Genomic DNA, 22,433 nt, shown 5'->3' with positions numbered 1-22,433 from the left:
TCCAGGCAATTGAGCCGTAACAATACCCATTCAGTGACTCCTCCCACACCCCACACCGGAGACTGAACGTGTTTTCATCATGTCTCCTGACTGCCAGTTGGTGTTCATGGATGCCTTCTGCCAGTCTTCTGCCTGTTTGTCCTGCAGGGGGGTTGTTGCAGTCCTTACAGTGTATGTAATGTGTTTTCTTCTGGGGCTGCTGGGTCTCTTGATTTGCTTAGGGTGTTTTGAAGGGCTTTAGTTGGCTTGTGTGCCACATTGATTCCGTGTGGTGGTAGTAGTTTGTTAGTAGTTTCTGAAATGTTCTTTATGTATGGCAGTGTTATTCTTTTTGGGGCTTGTGTTGGTTGTGCTATATTGGATTGAGTGGTCAGGCACCTTTTGATAAAGTTGTATGGATATCCATTTTGTTGGAATTAACTTGTATATTTCCTTTTTTCTGCTGATCGGGGTTGCTAAAGAGAGTCTGTGCTCTTCTAAATACAGTTCTTACATAGTTTCTCTTGTGGGAGGTTGGGGTATTGCTTTGGTAGTAGAGCCCTTGGTTTGTGTGGATGGTTTTTCTGTAGACTTGTATTTCTAGTTTGTCATTGTGGTCCCTGCTGATCAGGATGTGCAGGAAGGATAGCGTTGTTTTCTTCCTTTATAGTAAACTGGATTCCTTTAAAAATGTTGTTGATGGTTCTGTGGGTGTTTTCTAATTCGTTCTTTTTTAATATGGTGAAGGTGTCATCTACATACCTGTTCCATATTTTGCAAGTTTGCAAGTTTAATAACATTTATATGCCGCCCAATCCCGTAGGACTCCAGGCGGCTAACAGTACAGAAATAAATCAAAAAAATAAAATACAGAAAAAGAGAAGATAGATTTAAAAACAACACACCATGCACTCCATTCTAAATGGGGCTGGACCGTATTTTGCGGTCAACAGCCCCAGGCCTGCCGGAACAGCCAGGTTTTAATGGCTTTTCGGAAGGCCGAGAGAGTGGGAAGGGTACGGATCTCTGCGGGTAGATCATTCCACAGGGCTGGGGCAGGTACAGAGAAAGACCTCCTCCGAGTAGTCGCCGACCGGCATTGCCCGGTCAACGGTACCCAAAGGAGGCCCAGCCTGTGAGATCTTATGGGTCATTGCGAGGTATGTGGCAGGAGGCTGTCCTGCAGATATCCAAGTCCCAAGCCATGTAGGGCTTTAAAGGTAATGACCAGCACCTTGAAGCGCGTTCGGAGACCGATGGGAAGCCAGTGCAGCTCGCGGAGGATAGGTGTAACATGGATGTACCTAGGTACACCCGTTATCGCTCACGCGGCCACATTTGGACTAATTGTAGTCTCCAAACACTCTTCAGGGGCAGCCCCAAGTAAAGCGCATTACAGTAATCAAGCCTAGAGGTGACGAGAGCATGAGTGACCATTTGAAGTGCCTCCCAGTCCAGGTAGGGCCGCAACTGGTGCACCAGGCGAACCTGGGCAAAAGCCCCCCTGGTCACAGCCGACAGGTGGTATTCTAATGTCAGCTGAGAATCCAGGAGGACACCCAAGTTGCAGACCCTCTCTGAGGGGTGAAGAGTTTCGCCCCCCAGGCTGAGAGATGGAATATCTGGACCATTCTTAGGGGGCAACATCAATAGCCACTCAGTCTTGTCTGGATTGAGTGCCAGCTTGTTTACTCCCATCCAGACCCTAACAGCCTCCAGGCACTGGCACATCACTTCTACCGCTTCGCTGAGTTGGCACGGGGCGGACAGATACAACTGGGTATCATCCGCATATTGGTGGTATTTGATCCCATGCCGACGAATGATCTCACCCAGCGGCTTCATGTAGATGTTAAAAAGGAGGGGGGACAGGACCAAGCCCTGAGGCACCCCATACTTTAGGGGCCTAGGGGTCGACCTCTGTCCTCCAACCAATACCGACTGCGACCTATCCGAGAGGTAAGAGGAGAACCACTGTAAAACGGTGCCTCCCACTCCCACCTCTCCCAGTCGTTGCAGAAGGATACCATGGTCAATGTTATCGAAGACCGCCGAGAGGTCAAGAAGCACCAGGATAGAGAAATGTCCTCTATCCCTGGCCCGCCAGAGATCATCGGTCAGCGTGACCAAAGCAGTTTCAGTGGAGTAACCAGGCCTGAAACCCGACTGAAAGGGATCTAGATAATCTGCTTCATCCAAGGTCTGTCGGAGCTGAAAGGCTACCACCTTCTCGACAACTTTCCCTACAAAAGGGAGATTGGAGACTGGACGGTAATTTTTAAGGATAGCTGGATCAAGAGAAGGCTTCTTAAGGAGGGGTCTTACCACCGCGTCCTTTAAGGGCAGCGGGAAAGATCCCTCCTGTAGAGAGGTATTAACAATCCTCTGGAGCCAGCCTCGTGTAACCTCCCTGCTGGTCGAAACCAGCCAGGAGGGACACGGGTCCAGTAAACAGGTGGAGCCACTCACAGCTCCCATGGCCTTGTCCACTTCCTCAGGAGTGACAGGCTGGAAAGAAATCCGATCAAGGCCCACTCTCGGCATCTCTGCAGGTACTGTCCAAGTGGAGTCCAGGTCCGTCCGAATCTGAGCGACTTTGTCCGACAGAAACTGAACAAATTCCTCGGCTCTTCCCTGCAAGGGTTCACCCGCATCCCTCCCTTTCAGGAGGGAGCGGGTTATCCTAAACAGGGCGGCCAGGCGGGATTCTCAGGACGCAATGAGAGCGGAGAAATGCATACATTTTGCCGCCCAAATCGCCACTAGATAAGTCCTAATAAAGGCTCTTAATTGTGTTCGATCAGATTCAGATTTACTGGCCCTCCAGCGTCGCTCTAGGCATCTCTTTTGGCACTTCATCTCCCGGAGTTCCTCGGTAAACCAAGGGGCCCGCGGAGAGGCCGCAAAGGCGCAATCCGATCCAGAGCCACCGTCACTGCTCTGTTCCAAGCAGCGACCAAGGACTCTGTCGGATTGTGGGCAAGGGAGTCGGGTATCTCCCCAAGCTCGGTCTGAAATCTCAAGGGATCCATCAGGCGCCTAGGGCAGAACCATTTAATCGGTTCCACCTCCCTGCAGTGGGGGAGTAGTTTCTGAAAATCAAGCCTCAGTAGGAAGTGATCTGACCATGACAAGGGCAAGGTCTCTATGCCCTTCAGTTCCAGATCACATCTCCACTGCCCCGAGAGAAATACAAGGTCAAGAGTGTGTCCCGCTGTATGAGTCAGACCCTGAATTACCTGGGTCAAGTCCATGGCTGTCATGGAAGCCATGAACTCCTGCGCCCCATCAGAGCGTTCGCCGAGAGATGGCATGTTAAAGTCCCCCGGTACAATAAGTCTGGGGAACTCAACCGCCAGTCCGGCTACTGACTCCAGGAGCGAAGGCAGGGCTGTTGTAACGCAGCTGGGAGGTAGGTACGTTAACAACAAAGCCACTTGACCCCCAAGGTCCAGCTTCACCAGAAGGGACTCACACCTGATAGTCTCCGGAGCAGGGATTCCACGAGGCGCTAATGATTTCCGGATGACAACTGCCACTCCCCCACCCCTTCATTGGTGTCGTGGTTGGTGCAGCACCTGAAACCCTTCCTGGCACATTTCTTAGAGGGGGACTCCTCCCTCATGGCCCAGCCGGGTTTCAGTAATACATGCCAGATCTGCCCCCTCATCTAGTATTAAGTCCCGGATGAGGGGAGCTTTCTGAATCACAGATCTGGCATTTAGCAGCAGCAACCTGAGACCAGGGCCCTGACATCTCTTGCCACCTGGTCCTTGGGTTGAGTTTTCAGGGCCGGAACGCTATGTTACAGCGAGCCCTCCTTCCCCGGTAATGGCCAGCCCTGAAACTCCCATCGTACCTGCCTCTCCCAAACGTAACCGGGATGCTCTGGCCTGTCCCTGTTTCTGTAGACCCCTCCTCCCTTCCCACGGCCCTCGTTCTCCTCGGCAGGCCATTTACCCCATGCACTCCGGGCCGAGAGGTGGGTCCGGGCCCCCATCCACTTCTGCTTCTGCACTCAGTGGAGGGGGCTGCACTCTCGGTCCCCTCATATACACTAAACAATCATTCCCAACCTGCATGCCCCACTAAACCCTAAAATAAATTACAATAAACAGAGCATAAAGTTAAAAAACAGTTTAAAAAGTGGGATCATTCATTAACATACATACGACACGCATTCCACATACAAGAGAAGTCCGCGCAGGTCTTAGTTGTTGTGCAAATAGTTCTTAGAGTTTGAAATGGTTAAATGGTTGAAAACCAGCAATAGTCCACAGGTGGCATACAGGAGGGTGTCTCGTCTTCCCCCTCTCCTGTAGGCCTGGAAAGGTCCAGAAGTCCGGAGCAGTTTAGGGTGGTAGAGGGCCTCCCTACTCACTATGAGTGCCCCCACTCATCCAAAGTCCGAGGCACTGTAATAAGATGGATTAAACAAGTGCTGTCCGAGCTGGTATTCAAGGGACAGTGGCGGGTGGCGATGATCAAAGCGACTGGGGCTGAAACAGCAAGTCCAGGGGCCCTAGAGTTATGGTTGAAGAAGGCTAGATATTCGAAAGCCCAGATAGAAGAGATGCCAGGCAGGGGGAGCAGGAGAGGGCTCCACAGCAGCGATGGTGGGCTGAGGAAGGAACTCGCCAAGAAGAAAAGTCCAGTCACGCAAAAAACGGAGAAAGGAGGAGGCAGCGCTGATGAAAGGGCCGAGGCAAAGAAGGAGGAGGGAGGGAGGGGATGTCCGGAAGGGCCATGGCGGCGGCAAATACAGCCAGCCACACAATTCGCCCAGCCTCGACAGACGTACAGGTCGTTCACCCCCCTCCGGGGTGATGGTAGTCCGAAAAAGTCTCCAAAGGCTCACCAGGTCGGGCGGGCAAAGTCAGGAGATATCGCAGGCGGCAAGAATCGATAAAAAACGCCGCCAGCGTGCCGCCGCCATGAAGCAGCATAGGTCGTTCAACAGCTGCTGAGCGTTGCATGATCCGGAATCGTCTGGGAGTGACGACCTCCCCAGGTGCCTGGTCTCTTTGAGTCCCCCAGATCTCAGTCATCCCCAGGGAACTTCCGAAGGATTATGCAGTCAGTTTGAAGGATTTCCCAGCGCTTTTTCGTCAGAATTGAAACGGAACGAAAAAGCGGAGCAGCCATTCCAAACTCGCACATGCACACATACAATTTGTGTTGTATTTGTGGAAGTACTTTGGCTTCTAGATGTTGCCTCCATTTATCTGATGTTTTCTTGGACCTCTGTGGGAATTCCAATAGCTTTGAATGCTCCTTTTAGGACTGCAAACAATTCCAGGTGATTGTTGGCATCACCTGTGCTGCAGTTGAGTCCTTTCTCTAGAATCCTGTGTTCTGCAGTGGACAGTGGATGGCCAAGAGTGACATCAGATCAACCATCAAGTAAACAATGCCCCAGTCAAGGAACTGCCAAACAAGCCAAAAGTAAAAATAGCCTAACCAAAGAACCCCTAAGACACCCCCCTCTCCATCAACACTGATAGGGCAGCCACTAGGACACACCCTTGAGAGCAAACCCCACTCCCTACTAACACTGATGATGTTACCTAGTTTGGGCAATGAAACATCTGCAAGAAAACAACCAACCTCAGAGAGCACCGAAGACCCCTTTCTCTGGAATAGTGTTCCCCATCCCAGGAGTGGTTTGCTGCTGGCGTTACTGCTGGTTTGCTTCGCGCTCACGCCCGCCGCCTGTTGCTTGTGCATGCTCAGTTGCCTATAAATTGTTCTGAACATGCACAGAACATTATAAAATGCCTAAAACACATGCAGGCAACGGCATGGGAGGGGGGGGGCAGGGAACCAGTTCAGGGGCTGGGCCAGCCTGCCGTCCCTACTGGTTCAGCAACCCAGTCCTAATTTCCACTACTGGTTCGCCCAAACTGGTGCGAACCGGTAGCAACCCACCTCTGCCCCACCCCAGTATTAGGAAAGCTATGAAATTTGGGAACAATTGTTGAAACAGGGAATCTGAATGTTCTGTAAATACATTTTTTAAATTTCTAATGGCATTTTTATTTTATGTGTGCATTGGATTTGTGATATAAACTACTGGAAACACTAAATGCACACTTTCAGTCATTTATGTGAGGAAACTAGGAGGCAGAGGTATTAGGTCCATTTGCAGCTGAGTTATTAAAAGTTATAAAAGGTGAACTAGCTATTTATTTAAATCCATTTATATAGCTATTCGTCTCACAACAACTTGGAACAGCTAACATAAAATTAAAACTAATCACAGATAATAGCAGACACAATAACAGCCATCTCTCTCAGGGCTGCTAACAGGCAGCAGCCCCTGGGGTAGGAAGACCACCAGGCCAAGCCCTGCCATGCTTTCCTTCACTGCCTTCACTCTGTAGGGGGCTTTCCCCCCACCAAAAAAAGAGGCATTGATGGCAGCCTCCTTGTCTCTTCGACTTCAGTTTGGAGACTCCAGGCAGAGAGATGGATGGTCCCAGGCAGGGCAGCATAAGGATTGGGTGAAAATAGGTATCGCTGCAGCTTTGTTTTTTGCTCTTTGTGGCTGAACTCTGCAGCTCATCTGGAACAAACGCTGTGGAATATTGGGATGGGTGGTATTTCAACATCAGGCATGCAGGAAGGTGTCGTTAAACCTGGGAATCTAATAAAATATGTAAACATGACACTCAAGGGCAGAAATCCAGTTCTTTATTCTGATCTTTAACAGGGAGCAGAGAGTCACGGGGATTCTTGTCTTCCTTCTGACTGGGATTTCGGTCTTTCTGGCACCTATTCTCAAGGTAAAGTATCTGAGCCTCATGATGTGGATTTAGAAATGGCCCAGAAATTTTAAACCACCATCTGAAATGACGGGCAACATTAATAGCTATTTATTTAAAATAAAGTTCATTCTGTGCAGTACAGATAGTCCTTAGTTAGTGACCACAACTGGGATTGGCAACTTGATCATTTAGTGCCATGGTTGCTAATTGGAAATCTTGTGACCACAATGGATTTATGACCTCACTTCTCCTTTGATCATTAAGCAAACGTGTCTTCCAACAGTCACTAAATTAGTGAGGACTACTTGTATCAGATTGCAGTTTTAAGTAGTTGATTTCTGAAAAGCACCTTTGTGTCTGTGTCCTTTACCTGGCTGCTTGCTTTCTCTGCTGCAGTATATCCCCATGCCAGTCCTGTACGGGATCTTCCTCTACATGGGAGTGGCCTCACTCAATGGCATTCAGGTATGGACACGGGGGCTTCAGCTGGGAGCTTTGCGTTTGTGCCATCAGTCACCACTGCATTTCCATGCAAGGAGCCACCTTGCCAGGTTGGGCTTCTTCCTGTTTTTTAATTAGGCCTGGTGGAAGAAGGTGAGAAAAAATCAGAAAGGACCCTTAGGAGCCACAAGGCCCCTTTCAAGAAACCAACCAATATTTTGACTTGAAGGAGTCAAAATCTGCTTATCTAGCCCTGGCCTTGGTAGCCGCTTTTCTTCAGCCCTTCCAGGCCATTGGCTACGCCCTCCACAAGGAGTAACCATTAGCAGATCCTCCTGATCCAGGAACAGGTGCCACAGCCTCTCCCGGCCATGGCTGCCATCCCTACTCTTCAGTCGGGAGCCATGAATCCAGGAGGAGCCCCACTTTGTCTACCGACTCTCTCTCTCTCTCTCTCTGTCAGAGCACTGTTGCCCAATCCAGAGTTCAGGATGGGAGGGCTCCAGACCTTGGAGACCCTCCAACCCAGAGCCACTCAACTTTGTCAGAGTTGAACTGAAGCCTCAACAGCCTCCAACACTGGGAAGGCAATTTGACAGCCTGACTTGGGCAGCCAGGTGCAAAGATGTATAACTAAAAGTTCAGGGCTGGAAATAACAAGGGCACAAGACAAACCCAGACACTGGTCATGGTAGGTATTAGATGCACCATGTAGACTTTTCCCTCATTTAGGGTCACTGCTGGTTGCACTACAGTCCTACAGAGTGAATGGAGAAGGGAGCTTTGTTGGCCATTCAGATGAGACATGGGCAGAATGTAGAGTCGGTATGCGTTGTGCGTGCATGAGAGGGCTCCTCCCCATACCTCCCAGCTAATAAGCCCCAATGTCTGGAATGACATTGCAGTACACGTCCTCAACTCCACACAACAGGGTAAGAAAGCAGAGACTGCTAAGTTCCTTATAAAAGTTGGTTCTCTAGCATTATCATCTGCTCAAGGAAAGAATTATAGCGATCAGGGACATGAGCAAAAGATCAGGATGGCAACCACAATGGAGAGCACAATCAAAGCTCTGCCTGTGTTTTTTGTATATGTGTTGTGTGGGTTGACACTTCAGTTGCACTTTTTAAGCCGGGATATTCTTGGTAAAAATCCTGTTTTAATACACTTTCTTAGATACAGCTGGCAATAACATCTGCTTCTACCTCTTTCCAGTGCTTTTTCCCTGCAACCAGTATTAATGTTTCATTGGTTTTTAATAGTTTTGGGAGCGCTGCAAACTCTTCTTGATGCCGGCCAAACACCAACCAGATTATGCCTACCTACGTCATGTGCCCCTTCGAAAAATCCATTTGTTCACTACCACTCAGATTATCTGCTTGGCCATCCTCTGGATCCTGAAATCCACAGTGGCAGCCATTATCTTCCCTGTGATGGTAGGCACCTCCGTATCGTGTCAAAACTTGCTCTGGGGCCACGTATAAATCTTGGTCCGAACAATGTGTTCTTTTGGTGGAGATCCATTCTTAAATCAATCAGCAGCAGCCTGAAGCAGGATTGAAGGTTATGGATACCAGCTAACCCAAGGCAGGTTGGTGCTACTTCCTAGTCTAGGAAGGCTGAGAAAGAGGAAGCCAAATTTATGAAGTCTGTGATTGAGGGAGGGCTCAAAGTTCACCATTTTCAACATGGCCCCACATGGTCTCTAAGGCGCCTTCATCTCTGGCTTTTGGATTGAGAAGCAGGGATTCTTCCAGCGTCGGCCCCCGGTTGACCTAAAGGACCACCAGAACTTGCTTCTCTCCACTCCTTATCCAGGGCCATGATGACTCTTAAGTTATTATGGGGCTTCCACTTTCTGGCCCGATCTCTGTGGTAGAGGGTAGTGCTCCACCAGCGGATAGGAGAAGCAGGCCTTCTCCTCGAGTTTTCCTTGGGGAAATGCAGGTCTCCCACCTTCCATCAAGTCCAGTAGAGCGAAACAAAACAAGAGCTACTTTGCAGAGAGAAGGACAACCCTTAGAGTTGACAGTGGACTGTGTGGCTCCTAAAGCCCGTTTTAGAAATTCCTGACACATTATGGATCCATAATGTAAGGCTTACAAAATATGGGTTATAAACATGAAGTTTCAACAGATCCTCTAAAGGGTACTTACGACCCACTTTCAAGGTTACAGCTGCTGAAATACAATAAAATACAATAGCAGAGTTGGAAGGGACCTTGGAGGTCTTCTAGTCCAACCCCCTGCCTAGGCAGGAAACCCTATACCATTCCAGACAAATGGCTATCCAACACCTTCTTAAAGGCTTTCAGTGTTGGTGCATTCACAACTTCTGGAGGCAAGCTGTTCCCCCGATTAATTGTTCTCACTGTCAGGAAATTCCTCCTTAGTTCTAGGTCGCTTCTCTCCTTGATTAGTTTCCACCCATTGCTTCTTGTTCCGCCCTCAGGTGCCTTGGAGAATAGTTTGACTCCCTCTTCTTTGGGGCAACCCCTGAGATATTGGAAGACTGCTATCATGTCTCCCTAACTTTCTAAATGGCCTAAATGGTCCTAACCTTCTTCAGCTTCATAACCAACTGCAGGGAGACAGCAACATTTACCCTCCCCCTCCATCTCCCCCCATCCCTCCAGGTTCTCCCAGCCTCGGCCTGTTCCAAAGCTAGCCACTCAGCCAGGCAAGAGAGCCTAAACCTGGCCAAAAGAAGTGGCCAGTGCATGGAGGGCAGGTGTAGCCTGCAAGCTGAGACCTACTTCCCATCCAGCCACCCTAAGGGACTTGCAGGCCATGGCCTGCTCCTCATCCAGCTCCAGGCCCAGCAGCACCCAACTTACCTGTCTGTTTTTTGCAGAGGCGCCTGGCTGAGGGGATGCAATGCAAAGCTCAGCTTTCTTGCAGAACAGGGGTCCCCATCTCTGAGTTGTAGCCCGCTCCTGGTCACGGCCCATTTGGAACCAATTGGCGGCACAAGTGGCAGGCGAGTGCACACGCAGCTCCATTTGCGCGAGTGGCTGGCACGCCCACTGCTTGCACAAATGGAGTTTCATGCATGTGGGTGAATGCCCACTGCTTGCACAACTGGAGCTGCGGATGAGAGCGTGTGCAGGACCATTTCCTCTCTTCCCTCTCCCCCTTTCCTTCCAGCCCACCAAGCCAGAAAGGTTGGGGACCACTGTTGTAGAGGCTGCTGACTTCGTGGCAACCTTGTGCAGCTATTCTAACAAGCAGGACTTGTTGCAAGACTGCAGGAGGCTCTGGTTTTAAGGGGTCTCCATTTGTTTCATGAAAAGTCCGTGCCTTTTAATAGAATCTCTTAGCCGGGAAAGGCCTGTCAGGCCTCCTTTGGAGCTGCCTCCCATAGACTAATGTCCTCTTCTTCTAAACCTGTTAAGAATGAAAGACTAAAGCGCCCATATCCTTTCCCCAGCAAGCAATCCTTTGGGCTGGATATGGAGATGTCACCATAGTCCATGTTGGTGGTTGCAGGAGAGGCCAGGGATCTCTCAGCATGACCAATGAGGAGGAAGCTTCCTCTCTTGCTCCCAGGCCAACTCCTGTCTTGTTTTGAGTACAGTTTCTCCTGTGCACCACACAATCCCTTCCTTTCCGGCACCTGCTCTTTGCAGCAGCTTGGGGGTGATGGCTACAGCCTAGCCAATTGTGACCTTAGATACTTATTTTTATTTTGTTTCTCACCTTTCAGATTTTAGCCTTAATTTTAGTCCGGAAGATGTTGGACTTTGTCTTTTCCCAGCATGATCTGGCTTGGATTGATAACATCATTCCTGAAAAAGAGAAGGTGGATGACAAGAAGAAAGAAAAGAAAAAGAAAGGCCGAAGAACCGAGGAGGGGCACCCTGAGGAGGTGTGTTAGAAACCCAGGGAAGGGAGGGTGATTTTATACAACAATGTACTACTGACAATAGAGAAATTGATTCGTAGGGCCTGGCCATCTGCCTAGCAAGTGAAGTGTGTCAGATGGACAGAACATTCGTGCCTTAAAGCAGGGGTCCCCAACCCCTGAGCCGTGTGTTGTGCAAACAGCAGGCAAGGGATTGCGCAAGTGGCAGGCACTCACAAGTGTGTGTGAAGCTCCACTTGTGCTCCACTTGTGCAAATGGAGCTGTGAGCACATGCACCTGCCACTCACAGAAAACCATTTCCTCTCCCACACCCCACCAGTCCGCAAAGCCAAAAAGTTGGAGACCCCTGTCCTAAAGAAGGGGCTTAGTGTGCCTCACAGTATTCCAAGAGAGTGAGCAGGTTAGTGCCTTGGCAAAATTGAAACTTCACTTATTGGAATAAATGAAGTAAATAAAGTAATGCATTTGTTTCAAATAAATTGTCACCAGAATTCGTTTTTGCAATTACCCTGCACTTTGAATTGCCAGTGCAAGACAGTGGTGTTATGTATTCAGCTCCATGCCAGAGGAGGGAGCTGCCCTGGACGCTGTTTGGCTAAGCCATCTGACAGTGGGGTATTTAAGGAGCTGTCAGACGTGGAAATCTCTATTCTGTTTGTTCCCAGTTTAAAGCAGTTGCGGTTAGCTAGTGATATTAATAAAGTGTTTGAACTAAAGCTGTACCGCCTTATTTGTCCACACCCATCTCCAATGTTCACAATATTGAACAGGTGGCATGCAACCATCTTCAGCTAATCTTGAAAAAACTAGGGAGGGTGAATCCTTATTAGTATTTGGACAGGAGACCACCAGAAAATCAGGGGGAAAGTCCTGGAAGGAAGCCACAACAAAATTCTTAACAAGAAAACAACATGGACCCATCCAGTCTGATTCAAAGGAAACTTTACCTTTCACTTTATTTAGAAATTACTGTATTTGTAATAAATATTTTTACTGAGTATGTGGTACTCAAATACTGGATGAAATAGCTTAAATCACACAATCTTTGGATTAATCACAGAAAGTATTTGGACTAGGCAACTGCATAGGCATCTTCCGCCTGGCCTACCCATATCGTTCCGTGGCTGATGGCCTCTGCTTCAGAACCCCAGGATCTTCCCCCATCTGAATCTGCCTGTCCACCAAGTTGCTCACTGTTTTTTTCCCTTTCTTTTTCCCCAGCCCAAGTTTCCCTCTATTATAGCAGTCCCACTGGAACCTGCCTTGCCTCAACCCCCAAACAGTATCCATTATATTTCCAGTAAGTAAGACACTCAAGTTTTACCAAGATACTAAATGAACTGCTAACCACAACTATAAAGAAATGTGGGAAATTTGTTCTCCACACAAGAATCATGGTAGTGCAGCTAAACTGTGTGCTGGCTTGGAGATTGTCCTGCAGATATGCTGCAATTGGGCCCCCAGAGGCCGCATTCTTTATTACTAACTGATCTGGTTGGTAGTTGATGTTTATTCACCACCTTAATCCTAACTTGCTTCTACGTGGCATCTCTAGGATTTAGAACAATACTAGAATTAACCTATTCCAATTTGTTTTCTAACAAACAAGCATGCAGGCTCCTATCAGTCCTTTGTGTGGTACATCGTCCAATCAGGCTGAAATCTTAAAAACTTCTACCCAATGATGAGTCACACGAATCGTAGGGAAACCCATGGGAGAGTTGAAAACCAAAGACCCTCTGGTCACGGGCATGCAAAAATGTGCCGACTTATGTATTTGCATCAGATGTTTATTTCGTTGCATGTTGTCATTTTGGCAGCATTGCCTTTAGATGCAGATGCCTCTGGTTCCAGCTGTTCCAGGATGGCTTCTAACGAAAACGTTCAGGTGAACGTGCCCTCGGCCGGTTCACGAAAGGAAGGAAACTCAAAATGTTGAATGTTGAATGTTGATTTTATTTATATGCCGCCCTTTTCCCCCGAAGGGGACTCAGGGCGGCTCACAACTCAAACCAGGGAAGGGGGGATACAGACAAAATTAAAAACGACACAAAACAATGCATGGTTTAAAAACACACAGCAGTCATACCATTCGAGACGGGGGCAACGGTTCTTTAGCCCCAGGCCTGTCGGAACAGCCAGGTTTTAAGGGCTTTGCGGAAGGCCTGGAGGGTGGTGAGGGTTCGAATCTCCACGGGGAGTTCGTTCCAGAGGGTCGGAGCAGCCACAGAGAAGGCTCTCCTCCGGGTAGTCACCAGTCGACACTGGCCGGTGGATGGAATTCGGAGGAGGCCTAATCTGTGGGATCTAATCGGTCTAGTGGAGGTAATTGGCAGCAGGCGGTCTCTCAAGTACCCAGATCCAATACCATGAAGGGCTTTATAAGTGACGACTAGCGCCTTGAAGCGTATCCGGAGACCAATAGGCAGCCAGTGCAGCTCGCGGAGGATAGGTGTTACGTGGGTGAACCAAGGTGCACCCACGATCGCTCGCGCGGCTGCATTCTGGACAAGCTGGAGTCGCCGAATGCTCTTCAAGGGCTGCCCCATGTAGAGCACGTTGCAGTAGTCCAGTCTAGAGGTCACAAGGGCGCGAGTAACTGTTGTGAGGGCCTCCCGGCTCAGGTAGGGATGCAACTGGTGCACCAGGCGAACCTGGGCAAATGCCCCCCTGGTCACAGCTGACAAGTGATGTTCAAAAGTCAGCTGTGGGTCCAGGAGGACTCCCAAATTGCGAACCCTGTCTGAGGGGCGTACTGTTTGACCCCCCCAGCCTGAGAGATGGAACACTTGGCCAATTAGTAGGAGGGAAACACACTAGCCACTCGGTCTTATCTGGATTGAGAACAAGCTTGTTAACCCCCATCCAGTCCCTAACAGCCTCGAGGCCCTGGCACATCACGTCAACCGCTTCACTGAGTTGGCACGGGGCGGACAGATACAGCTGCGTATCGTCCGCATACTGATGGTATTTTATCCCGTGCCGTCGAATGATCTCACCCAGCGGCTTCATGTAGATATTAAACAGGAGGGGGGACAGGACCGAACCCTGCAGCACCCCATAAGTCAGGGGCCTAGGGGTCGATCTCTGCCCTCCGACCAACACCGACTGCGACCTGTCCAAGAGGTAAGAGGAGAACCACCGAAGTACAGTGCCTCCCACCCCCACCTCCCGCAGTTGTCGCAGAAGGATACCATGGTCGATGGTATCGAAAGCTGCTGAGAGGTCAAGGAGCACTAGGACGGAGGCATAACCTCCATCCCTGGCTCTCCAGAGATCATCGATCAATGCGACCAAAGCGGTTTCCATGCTGTAGCCAGGCCTAAATCCCCACTGGAAGGGATCTAGATAATTGGTTTCCTCCAAGGACCGCCGGAGCTGAAAGGCTACCACTTTCTCAACAACCTTCCCCACAAAGGGGAGGTTGGAGACTGGACGATAGTTGTTTAAAACGGCTGGATCCAAAGATGGCTTCTTCAGAAGGGGTCTCACCACCGCCGCCTTTAGAGCGGGGGGAAAGAACCCCTCCCGAAGGGAGGCGGTAACAACCGCCTGGATCCAGCCCCGTGTCACCTCCCTGCTGTTAGCGACCAGCCAGGAGGGGCACGGGTCCAATACACATGTGGAGGCACTTACAGCTCCCATGGCCTTGTCCACGTCCTCAGAGGTAACAGCTTGAAAATCAATCCAGTGATGTCCTGCCAGATTCCCCCCTGGTGCCTCAGCTGGCTCTGCGCAATTGGAGTCCAGGTCCGCCCGAAGCCGAGCAACTTTATCCGCGAGGAATTGGACGTAATCCTCAGCTCTGCCTTGCAAAGGATCGCTCATATCCCTCCTATTTAGGAGGGAACGGGTTATCCTGAACAAGGCGGCTGGGCGCGACTCAGCGGAAGCAATCAGAGAGGCAATGTGTGTTCTTTTAGTCGTCCTAATTGCCCGGAGGTAAGCTCTGATGCTGGATGTTAAAAGCGCTCGGTCTGACTCAGACTTACTGGATCTCCATCGTTGCTCTAGGCGTCTCTTTCGGCGCTTCATCTCCCGGAGTTCCTCAGTAAACCAAGGAGCCCTCCTGGATCCACTGCCTCGGATCGGCCGTAAAGGCACAATCCGGTTAAGAGCCCCTGCCGCTGCTGAATTCCAAGCAGCAACCAGAGTCTCTGCCGGACTGCGGGCGAGGGTATCAGGAACAACGCCAAGCTCCGTCTGAAAGCCCAAAGGGTCCATAAGTCGCCTGAGGTGGAACCACCTAATCGGTTCCTCCTCCCTACAGTGGGGGTTTGGTCTCCAAAAGTCAAGCCTCAGTAGGTAGTGGTCCGACCATGACAAGGGTAAGATCTCACTACCCCTCAAACCAAGATCACAACTCCACTGCTCCGAGAGGAATACGAGGTCGAGCATGTGACCCGCCGAGTGAGTCGGGCCCCGAATTACTTGGGTCAAGCCCATGGCTGCCATGGAAGCCATGAACTCCTGCGCTCCATCAGAGTGTTCACCGAGCGAAGGCAAATTGAAATCCCCCAGAACCATGAGCCTGGGAAACTCAATTGCCAGCTCAGCTACTGACTCGAGGAGCGAGGGGAGGGCTGTGGCAACGCTGTTGGGAGGCAGGTACGTTAACAGCAAGCCCACTTGACCCTTGAGGTCCAACTTCACCAGCAGGGACTCACACCCGACAAGCTCCGGAGCAGGGATCCTACGAGGTACTAGAGACTCTCGGATAACAATAGCCACACCCCCACCCCTTACCTGGGATCACGGCTGATGAAGCACCTGAAAACCCTCTGGGCACATCTCTACGAGGGGGACTCCTCCCTCCGGGCCCAGCCAGGTTTCAGTAATACATGCCAGGTCTGCCCTCTCGTCTAAAATTAGGTCCCGGACAAGGGGAGCCTTATGAACTACAGACCTGGCATTTAGCGACAGCAGCCTGAGACCAGGGTCCTGATTACTCGCGCCATCTGGCCTTGGAGTGGGACTCGTAGGGCCAGAAGGAGGGATCTCTGTAACGTAGCGAGCCCTCCTTCCCCGGTAATGGCCAGCCCTAAAGTCCCCGCCATATCTGCCCCTCCCTGTTTTTAATGCTCCAGCCCACTCCCGTGTCCGTAGTCCCTCCACCCACCCCTATAGCCCTCGCGTTTCCCGACAGGCCCTTCGAATCAGTCATTCCGAATCAGCCACTCGTCCATGCATTCCCCACATAGGTCAATTAAAACACAAAAAATACAACAGTGATGAAGTTAAAAAAGTGGGTACAGTCATCAATCAGACATACCATTCACACCGCATTCCTAAAAATTTTCCCTCCTCCGGTAAGGCTAAAAAGGTCCCAAGAGTCCAAGGTGGTTGAGGGGAGCAGAAGGTCTTCCTATGCGCAATGGGCATCCCTGTTTGCCCAAAAACCAAGGCACTATAATAGATGGAATTAAATAAGTGCTGTTCAAGATGGTATTGGTATTCCTAGGGCAGTTGCAGCTAGTAATAGTCAAAGCGGCTGGGGCTGAGATAGCACGTCCAGAGGCCCTAGGATTATGGTTAGGCAAAACTTGATGTTTAAAAGCACAGCTGGAAAAGGGCCAGATGACCAGCAAAGGAAATAGACAAAAGCTCCACAATATCGATGACAGGCTGTAGGAGAAACTCTCCCAGTCCACCAAGGGAAGAAGTCCAAACAAACAGAGCTCAGGAGAGAACGAGGGCAGTGATAGTACAAAGGCTGAGCCACAGGGGGAGGGGAGGGGGAGGCATCTGGGAGGGCTATGGCGGTGGCACTTGTAGTCAGCCGCCCAATTCGCCCAGTCTCTATGGGCGTCCAGATTGTTTTCTCCCCCTCTGAAGCGGAGGCAGTCCAGGAAAGTCCCCAGGGGTTCAGCAGACTGGGCGGGTACCATCGAAAGATGTTGCAGGCACCCAGGGATGGAAAGAAATGCCGCCATCATCTGCCCGCCGCCTGCAGCAAAAGGCTGGCCTGAGCACCAAAGTTATGGAACTGTTCCCCTAGGTTTCAATCACACTCCAAGAGTCTTGGGCTACTGATTTTTCAGGTTTTTGGCATGGCCTTGGTTGATTTAAGCCTTTGTGCAATTAATTTCCTTTCCCTTCAAATCTTCCTTCAGCCTGACAAAGAGGATGCAGGAAAAGGAAGCTTATGGCAAAGTGGTTTTGCCTTTTTCAGCCTTCTCTTTTCTTCATTGACTGTTGTTCTTCCTTACCTTCATGTGCATCTTATGTTTCTCTCCAGGAGAAGAATCTTCCAGTTGGAGTTTTGCATTCTGATTCCTCCCCTAACAATTCTGATCCAGATCGCAGGTAACAAATGTATTTCGCTTAGTTGGCATTGGTTTTAATTTCTTTACAATTCTCAAATTAAGAGGTTTGCAGGCATTATTTTTTTACAGTAAAAGTTATGTGAGTTGTCAACTATGTTTAGCATAAAATGGGGTTCTTAAATTAGTAAACTAGACAGTCTCAAATATTTTTAAAGCTTTGACTTGTTTGTCAAACCCAACTTTTGAATCTTAACATTTATGAATCTTGCTTCCTTTTCTTAGCAAAAGTAAAAGGATGCTAAAAACTATCAACAACATTGTCTTATTTTAATTATTTTAGCATTACTTGTTATAGAAATGTTTTCCAATAACATTGTTTGTATTTACAATCCCTAGTTTTATTCTTTTTCTGTCTTCAAGTCAGTGCTGATTGTGCTTTTCACAATCTGATTCCCACCCCCCTCCTCCTCCTCTACACAATTGGCTTCATGCCCAAAGTGAGATTAAAACTTGCAGTTTCTCAGTTTCTAGCTTGATGCACCAAACTAGTTCTCTGATTTGCTTTTCAAAATATTTATATAGTATGTGGGGGTAAAATCTACTTTTATGCCCAAAGTATAAAGGTTTTTTTGTAAATATTTTGCATATATCAGCTAGCTATTCAATGAAACAATATGTCAGGAAAGGCTTATGTTTGCTCACTTCAAAGTAATCATTTCACCTACCCCTCTTCTGTTCTTCTCTTTTCCTTCTTTATTCATTGCCCCAATCCTAGCAGTTGGGTATGTACAGTTCTCCTTTTTCAGGACAAAACTCCAGCCTTCTATTAAAACAGACAACCATCCACTAAACAATAATTTAAAAATTGTTAGTTTTGAGATGTCGTAAAACATAGCTATTTTTAGAAATTAATGCTTTAAAAATAAGGAGAGGGTATTCCTCTGAGCCAGTTGATTCTCGGTAACCATCTGGAAAAGTTCCTGCCATTTTCTTGCCACACTTCGGAAATGGGTTTTCCTTGCTTGTTTCCTGAGGTAGCAAGAGATTAACCGGTTCGAAGCAAGACTAGAATTCACAAGCTCCTGGTTTTTATCCTGGTACCTTTAATTACTACACCACACTTGTTCTCAAGGAGAGATTGAGAACATTAGGAAAAGTGGAAAACATAATAATAGTAAAATATAAATAGCAAGGAAGAGATGGGAAATGTCCTACACTGTCCTTGAGTAAAGTGGAATTTAAAATTAATCTGGACAGTTCTGGAGCTGACTAGGAAAATTGCTTAATCTGTTTTCTCTCACTGAGAGAAAAAGCTTTAGTTTCTATGCCATGGCACCATCTTTGCTTGCCAGGTTAGAGAGAAATAAAGGGCAAAGAAATAATATTAATGGTTTGACTACAGTTTCTTGTCTGAGATAATTCCTAATTCCAATTTATTTGCCTTTCTTGTAGTATTACACTTCATTTGAAGATTTCCTGCCCATCTTCTCCAGCCTTTAGCTATTCTCGAAGCCCCATCTGTACAGTACCCCAGGTGAAGATAGAGATGGGATCCAATTATGAAGATACCGACACCGAGAGACAGCACCCACAGGACATGGGCAGTGAAACGACCCTCTAGTCTCCACATGCCTTCCCCCCACCCCTGTATTATAAACCCAGAGGTCATTGGATGTTCCTGGGCCTTATCCAACACTAAAGAATTGAACACAAACATTAGATGAGTTGTGGAACAGTGAGGAACACAGAGACTTTTACTCAGACATTTGTGGGAAAGATAGTTCAGGATCCCATTCTATGGGGATAAAGGAATTTCTTAGACTGGAAGCAATTTTAGCTTATCAGATTGCATCCTTGTTGAACATTGTGATGAGATGTTCCCGGCATTCTTCAGCATCTTTAACTTGAACTTATTCTGTGTTGCCACAGCCTGGAATTCAGTTGAGCCACTAGCTGAGCGTTTAATCCAAGGAGCCATAAAACCTCCCCTCAGATGGCTCACTTTTTTTGCAGACACTTCTTGACTAAACCTAAATTTCTAAGTAACAAAGCAGTCCCAAGCTATGATTTGAGCAAATGGATGGAACACTCCCATTGCATTCATCCATTCCTACCAAATGATTAGAAGGAAATGGATCTGTGCTTTTCTAAACAAGAAAAAAAACAGCTGTGTTGAAAACGTTGAGCTGGCTTTCCATCCCCCCCCTTCCTGCCATCCTGCTTTCTGTGGATGTCTCAATGAGGCCAAAATCTAACCACGGAAAGAAAATTAAGCTTATTGTTGCTGTCCTCTTTAACCAAAACCCTATTTCTCTCTTCTCAAAATGGATCTGATGATGAACTATACATCCCCCAGCAGAAACTTGTTGCATTGACATCATGGTAACCATCCTTGCCACCATGATGGCAACACCGCATTAGTGGCAAAACAGCTGGCATCATAATTTTATTAGGAAAGTGAATGAACCCCAATTATAGCTTTTAATAAATATGAAGATGTATATTTTTCTTGTGACATAGCATAAAAGGCAAAATTGGACTTTGAAGAAGTGGGATAGATAAAATATTGATGATTTGGGGTGCTGTTAAGACTCTTGAGAATACCATGGCAGCAAGGAAAATAAACAACTAAAACAAATCATTCAGTTCTGAGGCACAAATGACCAGCTCAAATGACCAAATCCTGAACTCTTGTATCCTAAAGCTTTTGTAGAAAGGATAACCAGCGGATCAAACGGATTCCATTGCAACAGCAATGAGTGCACCATTAAGAGACCTCTAGATTGAAGAATACTAGAGAAAGCCTAGAACATACTATCTAATTACTAAGAATATCAATTTCGTATTTAATCACACTTGTTTTCTTTTCCCTGGTATCCATCCAAGTTTTGGAGCATTTATGTTTGCTGATGGCTAAAAAATAAACCAGCCTTTTCCATTGTGAATTAATGTTTTTTCCAAATTGACATAAACAAAAAATACATAACAACCTGTTGGTTCATCAGGCAAATACCACACTCTAGGAAGGTATAGATCTTTTTCTTTCATAAGACAGTCACAAATTTTGCAATTGTGAACCAAGTAGGAGGTCCTGCTGCCATTTAAACTCATTTATTTGCATTAAAGAAAAACCACAATTGAACCACTCTAGAATCTCCCGAACAAAATCCTTGCTTCTATATCTGAAATTACATCTTTTGTGCCTTATTTTACAAATTGCATGTCCTTTTTTTAAAACTTGGGATTGGAGGGTTGATGGGTATATATAAAAAATATTTTGAGCCATGGTGGGGCATGGATAGTGGTAGTGCATTAGAATATTGTATGCACGCCGATTCTGCTGACTGCCAGCAGTTTGATCCTGACCAGCTCAAGGTTGATGTTAAAAAACCACTCAGAGTGCTTAAAAGCACTGTGGAGAGGTACTGTTCTGAGTTTATTCCCAGCCGGTAAAGAGTCCCAAATAATTGTAGAGTCCTACAATAGGCTGCCAAAGTCTTTCAAGATAAGGCTGATTAGCACCCATCTTTATCTTCCTTGAAACACTGCCAAAGACTTAGTTGGCAATTAGCTTGGCAAGGCCACAAGGAGCAGAGTCAAAATGGAGCTTCAGAAGGTAAACTGACCAGCATGAACCAAGTTGCTTCCTGCAAAGGCTCACATGCCTTTGCTCCTCCTTTATATCCTATGGGAGGAGCCAATCACCTCCAAGCCTTACTCCCAAGTCATCCCTTCTGTCTTAACTATTCTTGCCTTCTGGCAGCTCTGCACATGCATGCACTGGGAACAGAAGGAGCCTGTTCCTCTGCCTTGCTGATGTCAGACTCTGGAGACTGCAGAGGCAGCAGATAATTCCCAGATGGCCCTGACCCCCTCTCTGCCTCCACCGCAGAGCCTTCGTCTGAACCTTCCCCTGGCTTCAGGATTGGCCTAAACTCCTCCCCAACCTCCTCACTGTCTGACTCTGCTGCCAGCTCCACAGTCCACCAGGGGACCACAACAAGTATATATGTCTAAGTGCTATTGCGATAGCCTTGGAAAAGTAGTCCTGTGAAGGTTCTTCGTTCTTTAGTGTTAGATGCCCATCCTCCCTTTCCCGCTGATCTTGCCACAAACCTCTTTCCTGGCCACTTTAGAGGGCCACATTCTCTTGATCCTACTTCAATTTCTCTCTCTCTCTCTCTCTCTCTCTCACACACACACACACACACAACCTGCTGCAGAGACAACCTGGGTGTCCTCTTTGTTATTTTGCTGCTGAAGCTTCTTCTCCAACCCCCCCCCCCTCCATTCTGCCACTACTCATTTTTCTTCTGCAATTCTCTTCCAATAGGGTCTCTGATCACTTTCCTCTCAGGCAATTTTGGCTAGAACTGCAAATACAACGGGACACTAGGCTTTCACAGTCTCTTGGGGTTACTGAATTGGTCAAGAAACATTAATGCATCTAAATGAATGTGCATCTTCCAGATCAATGTGGTCATATCAAAGCAGCAGCAGTGGAGGTTGGTCTTCCGTGCACGTAAGTGTTCTCAACATGGGGACTGGCTGGAGTAAGGATCAGTGAAGCGAGTGTAACAGACAGAGAAAAACAATGAACCTGTTCACAGTACCTGCCTTCCATCCTGCTTCCAGATCGTGCCACCAATGCCCACTTTGGGTTAAGCTGCTTAAGGGGCTGCACAAACCAGTCACCCCAACATGACATTTGGTGGGACACCTGAGGGAGCAGGACAAAGCTGCACGTACCAGCTCTGTGCCAAATGACAGCCCAGGTTTTCATTCAAAAAAAACCCAACAAGCCAGACAAAAAAGAATTGCCAGTTTCTGCAGCCAGTGAAGCCAAGGAACCCCAGAGGAGTCACTTGTTCAAAGGAGAAAACTGAAAACAATCCAGCAGTTCCTATCCTGAAACTCTCACATGAAATCAGTAAGGAGGCAAACATTGCCTGGTTTTGGGAAGGGGACAACAAAGTATCCTGACACACTTTTATGCCAATCCCAGGATAGCAGAAACATCCATTAATTTGGTCACAAGGAAACAACACAAACGATTCCGCAGCACCTGGATAAATGCACGTTCCTTATTCCTGGCTCCTAGAGCAGCAGAAGCAG

General features: G+C 48.0%; 1 protein-coding gene across 1 annotated transcript in view; it reads left to right on the top strand.

Annotated features, from left to right (window-relative positions):
* Nucleotides 1-18,939, top strand: part of SLC4A5 (solute carrier family 4 member 5) — a 105,457-nt gene extending 86,518 nt beyond the window's left edge. Inside the window, exons 20-27 of the mRNA XM_032229450.1 lie at nucleotides 6,692-6,764; nucleotides 7,143-7,211; nucleotides 8,450-8,623; nucleotides 10,893-11,054; nucleotides 12,274-12,352; nucleotides 12,873-12,940; nucleotides 17,291-17,358; nucleotides 18,771-18,939. Of these exons, the coding sequence (XP_032085341.1) occupies nucleotides 6,692-6,764; nucleotides 7,143-7,211; nucleotides 8,450-8,623; nucleotides 10,893-11,054; nucleotides 12,274-12,352; nucleotides 12,873-12,940; nucleotides 17,291-17,358; nucleotides 18,771-18,939 (862 nt within the window). The remainder of the gene's footprint in view (nucleotides 1-6,691; nucleotides 6,765-7,142; nucleotides 7,212-8,449; nucleotides 8,624-10,892; nucleotides 11,055-12,273; nucleotides 12,353-12,872; nucleotides 12,941-17,290; nucleotides 17,359-18,770) is intronic.
* The last annotated feature ends 3,494 nt before the right edge of the window (nucleotides 18,940-22,433 follow it).

The sequence above is a fragment of the Thamnophis elegans genome, chromosome 13 (assembly GCF_009769535.1).
Source record: "Thamnophis elegans isolate rThaEle1 chromosome 13, rThaEle1.pri, whole genome shotgun sequence".
Lineage (NCBI taxonomy): Eukaryota > Metazoa > Chordata > Lepidosauria > Squamata > Colubridae > Thamnophis > Thamnophis elegans.
Note: the sequence above shows the minus strand (reverse complement) of the source record. Positions and strands in the feature narration are given on the sequence as shown.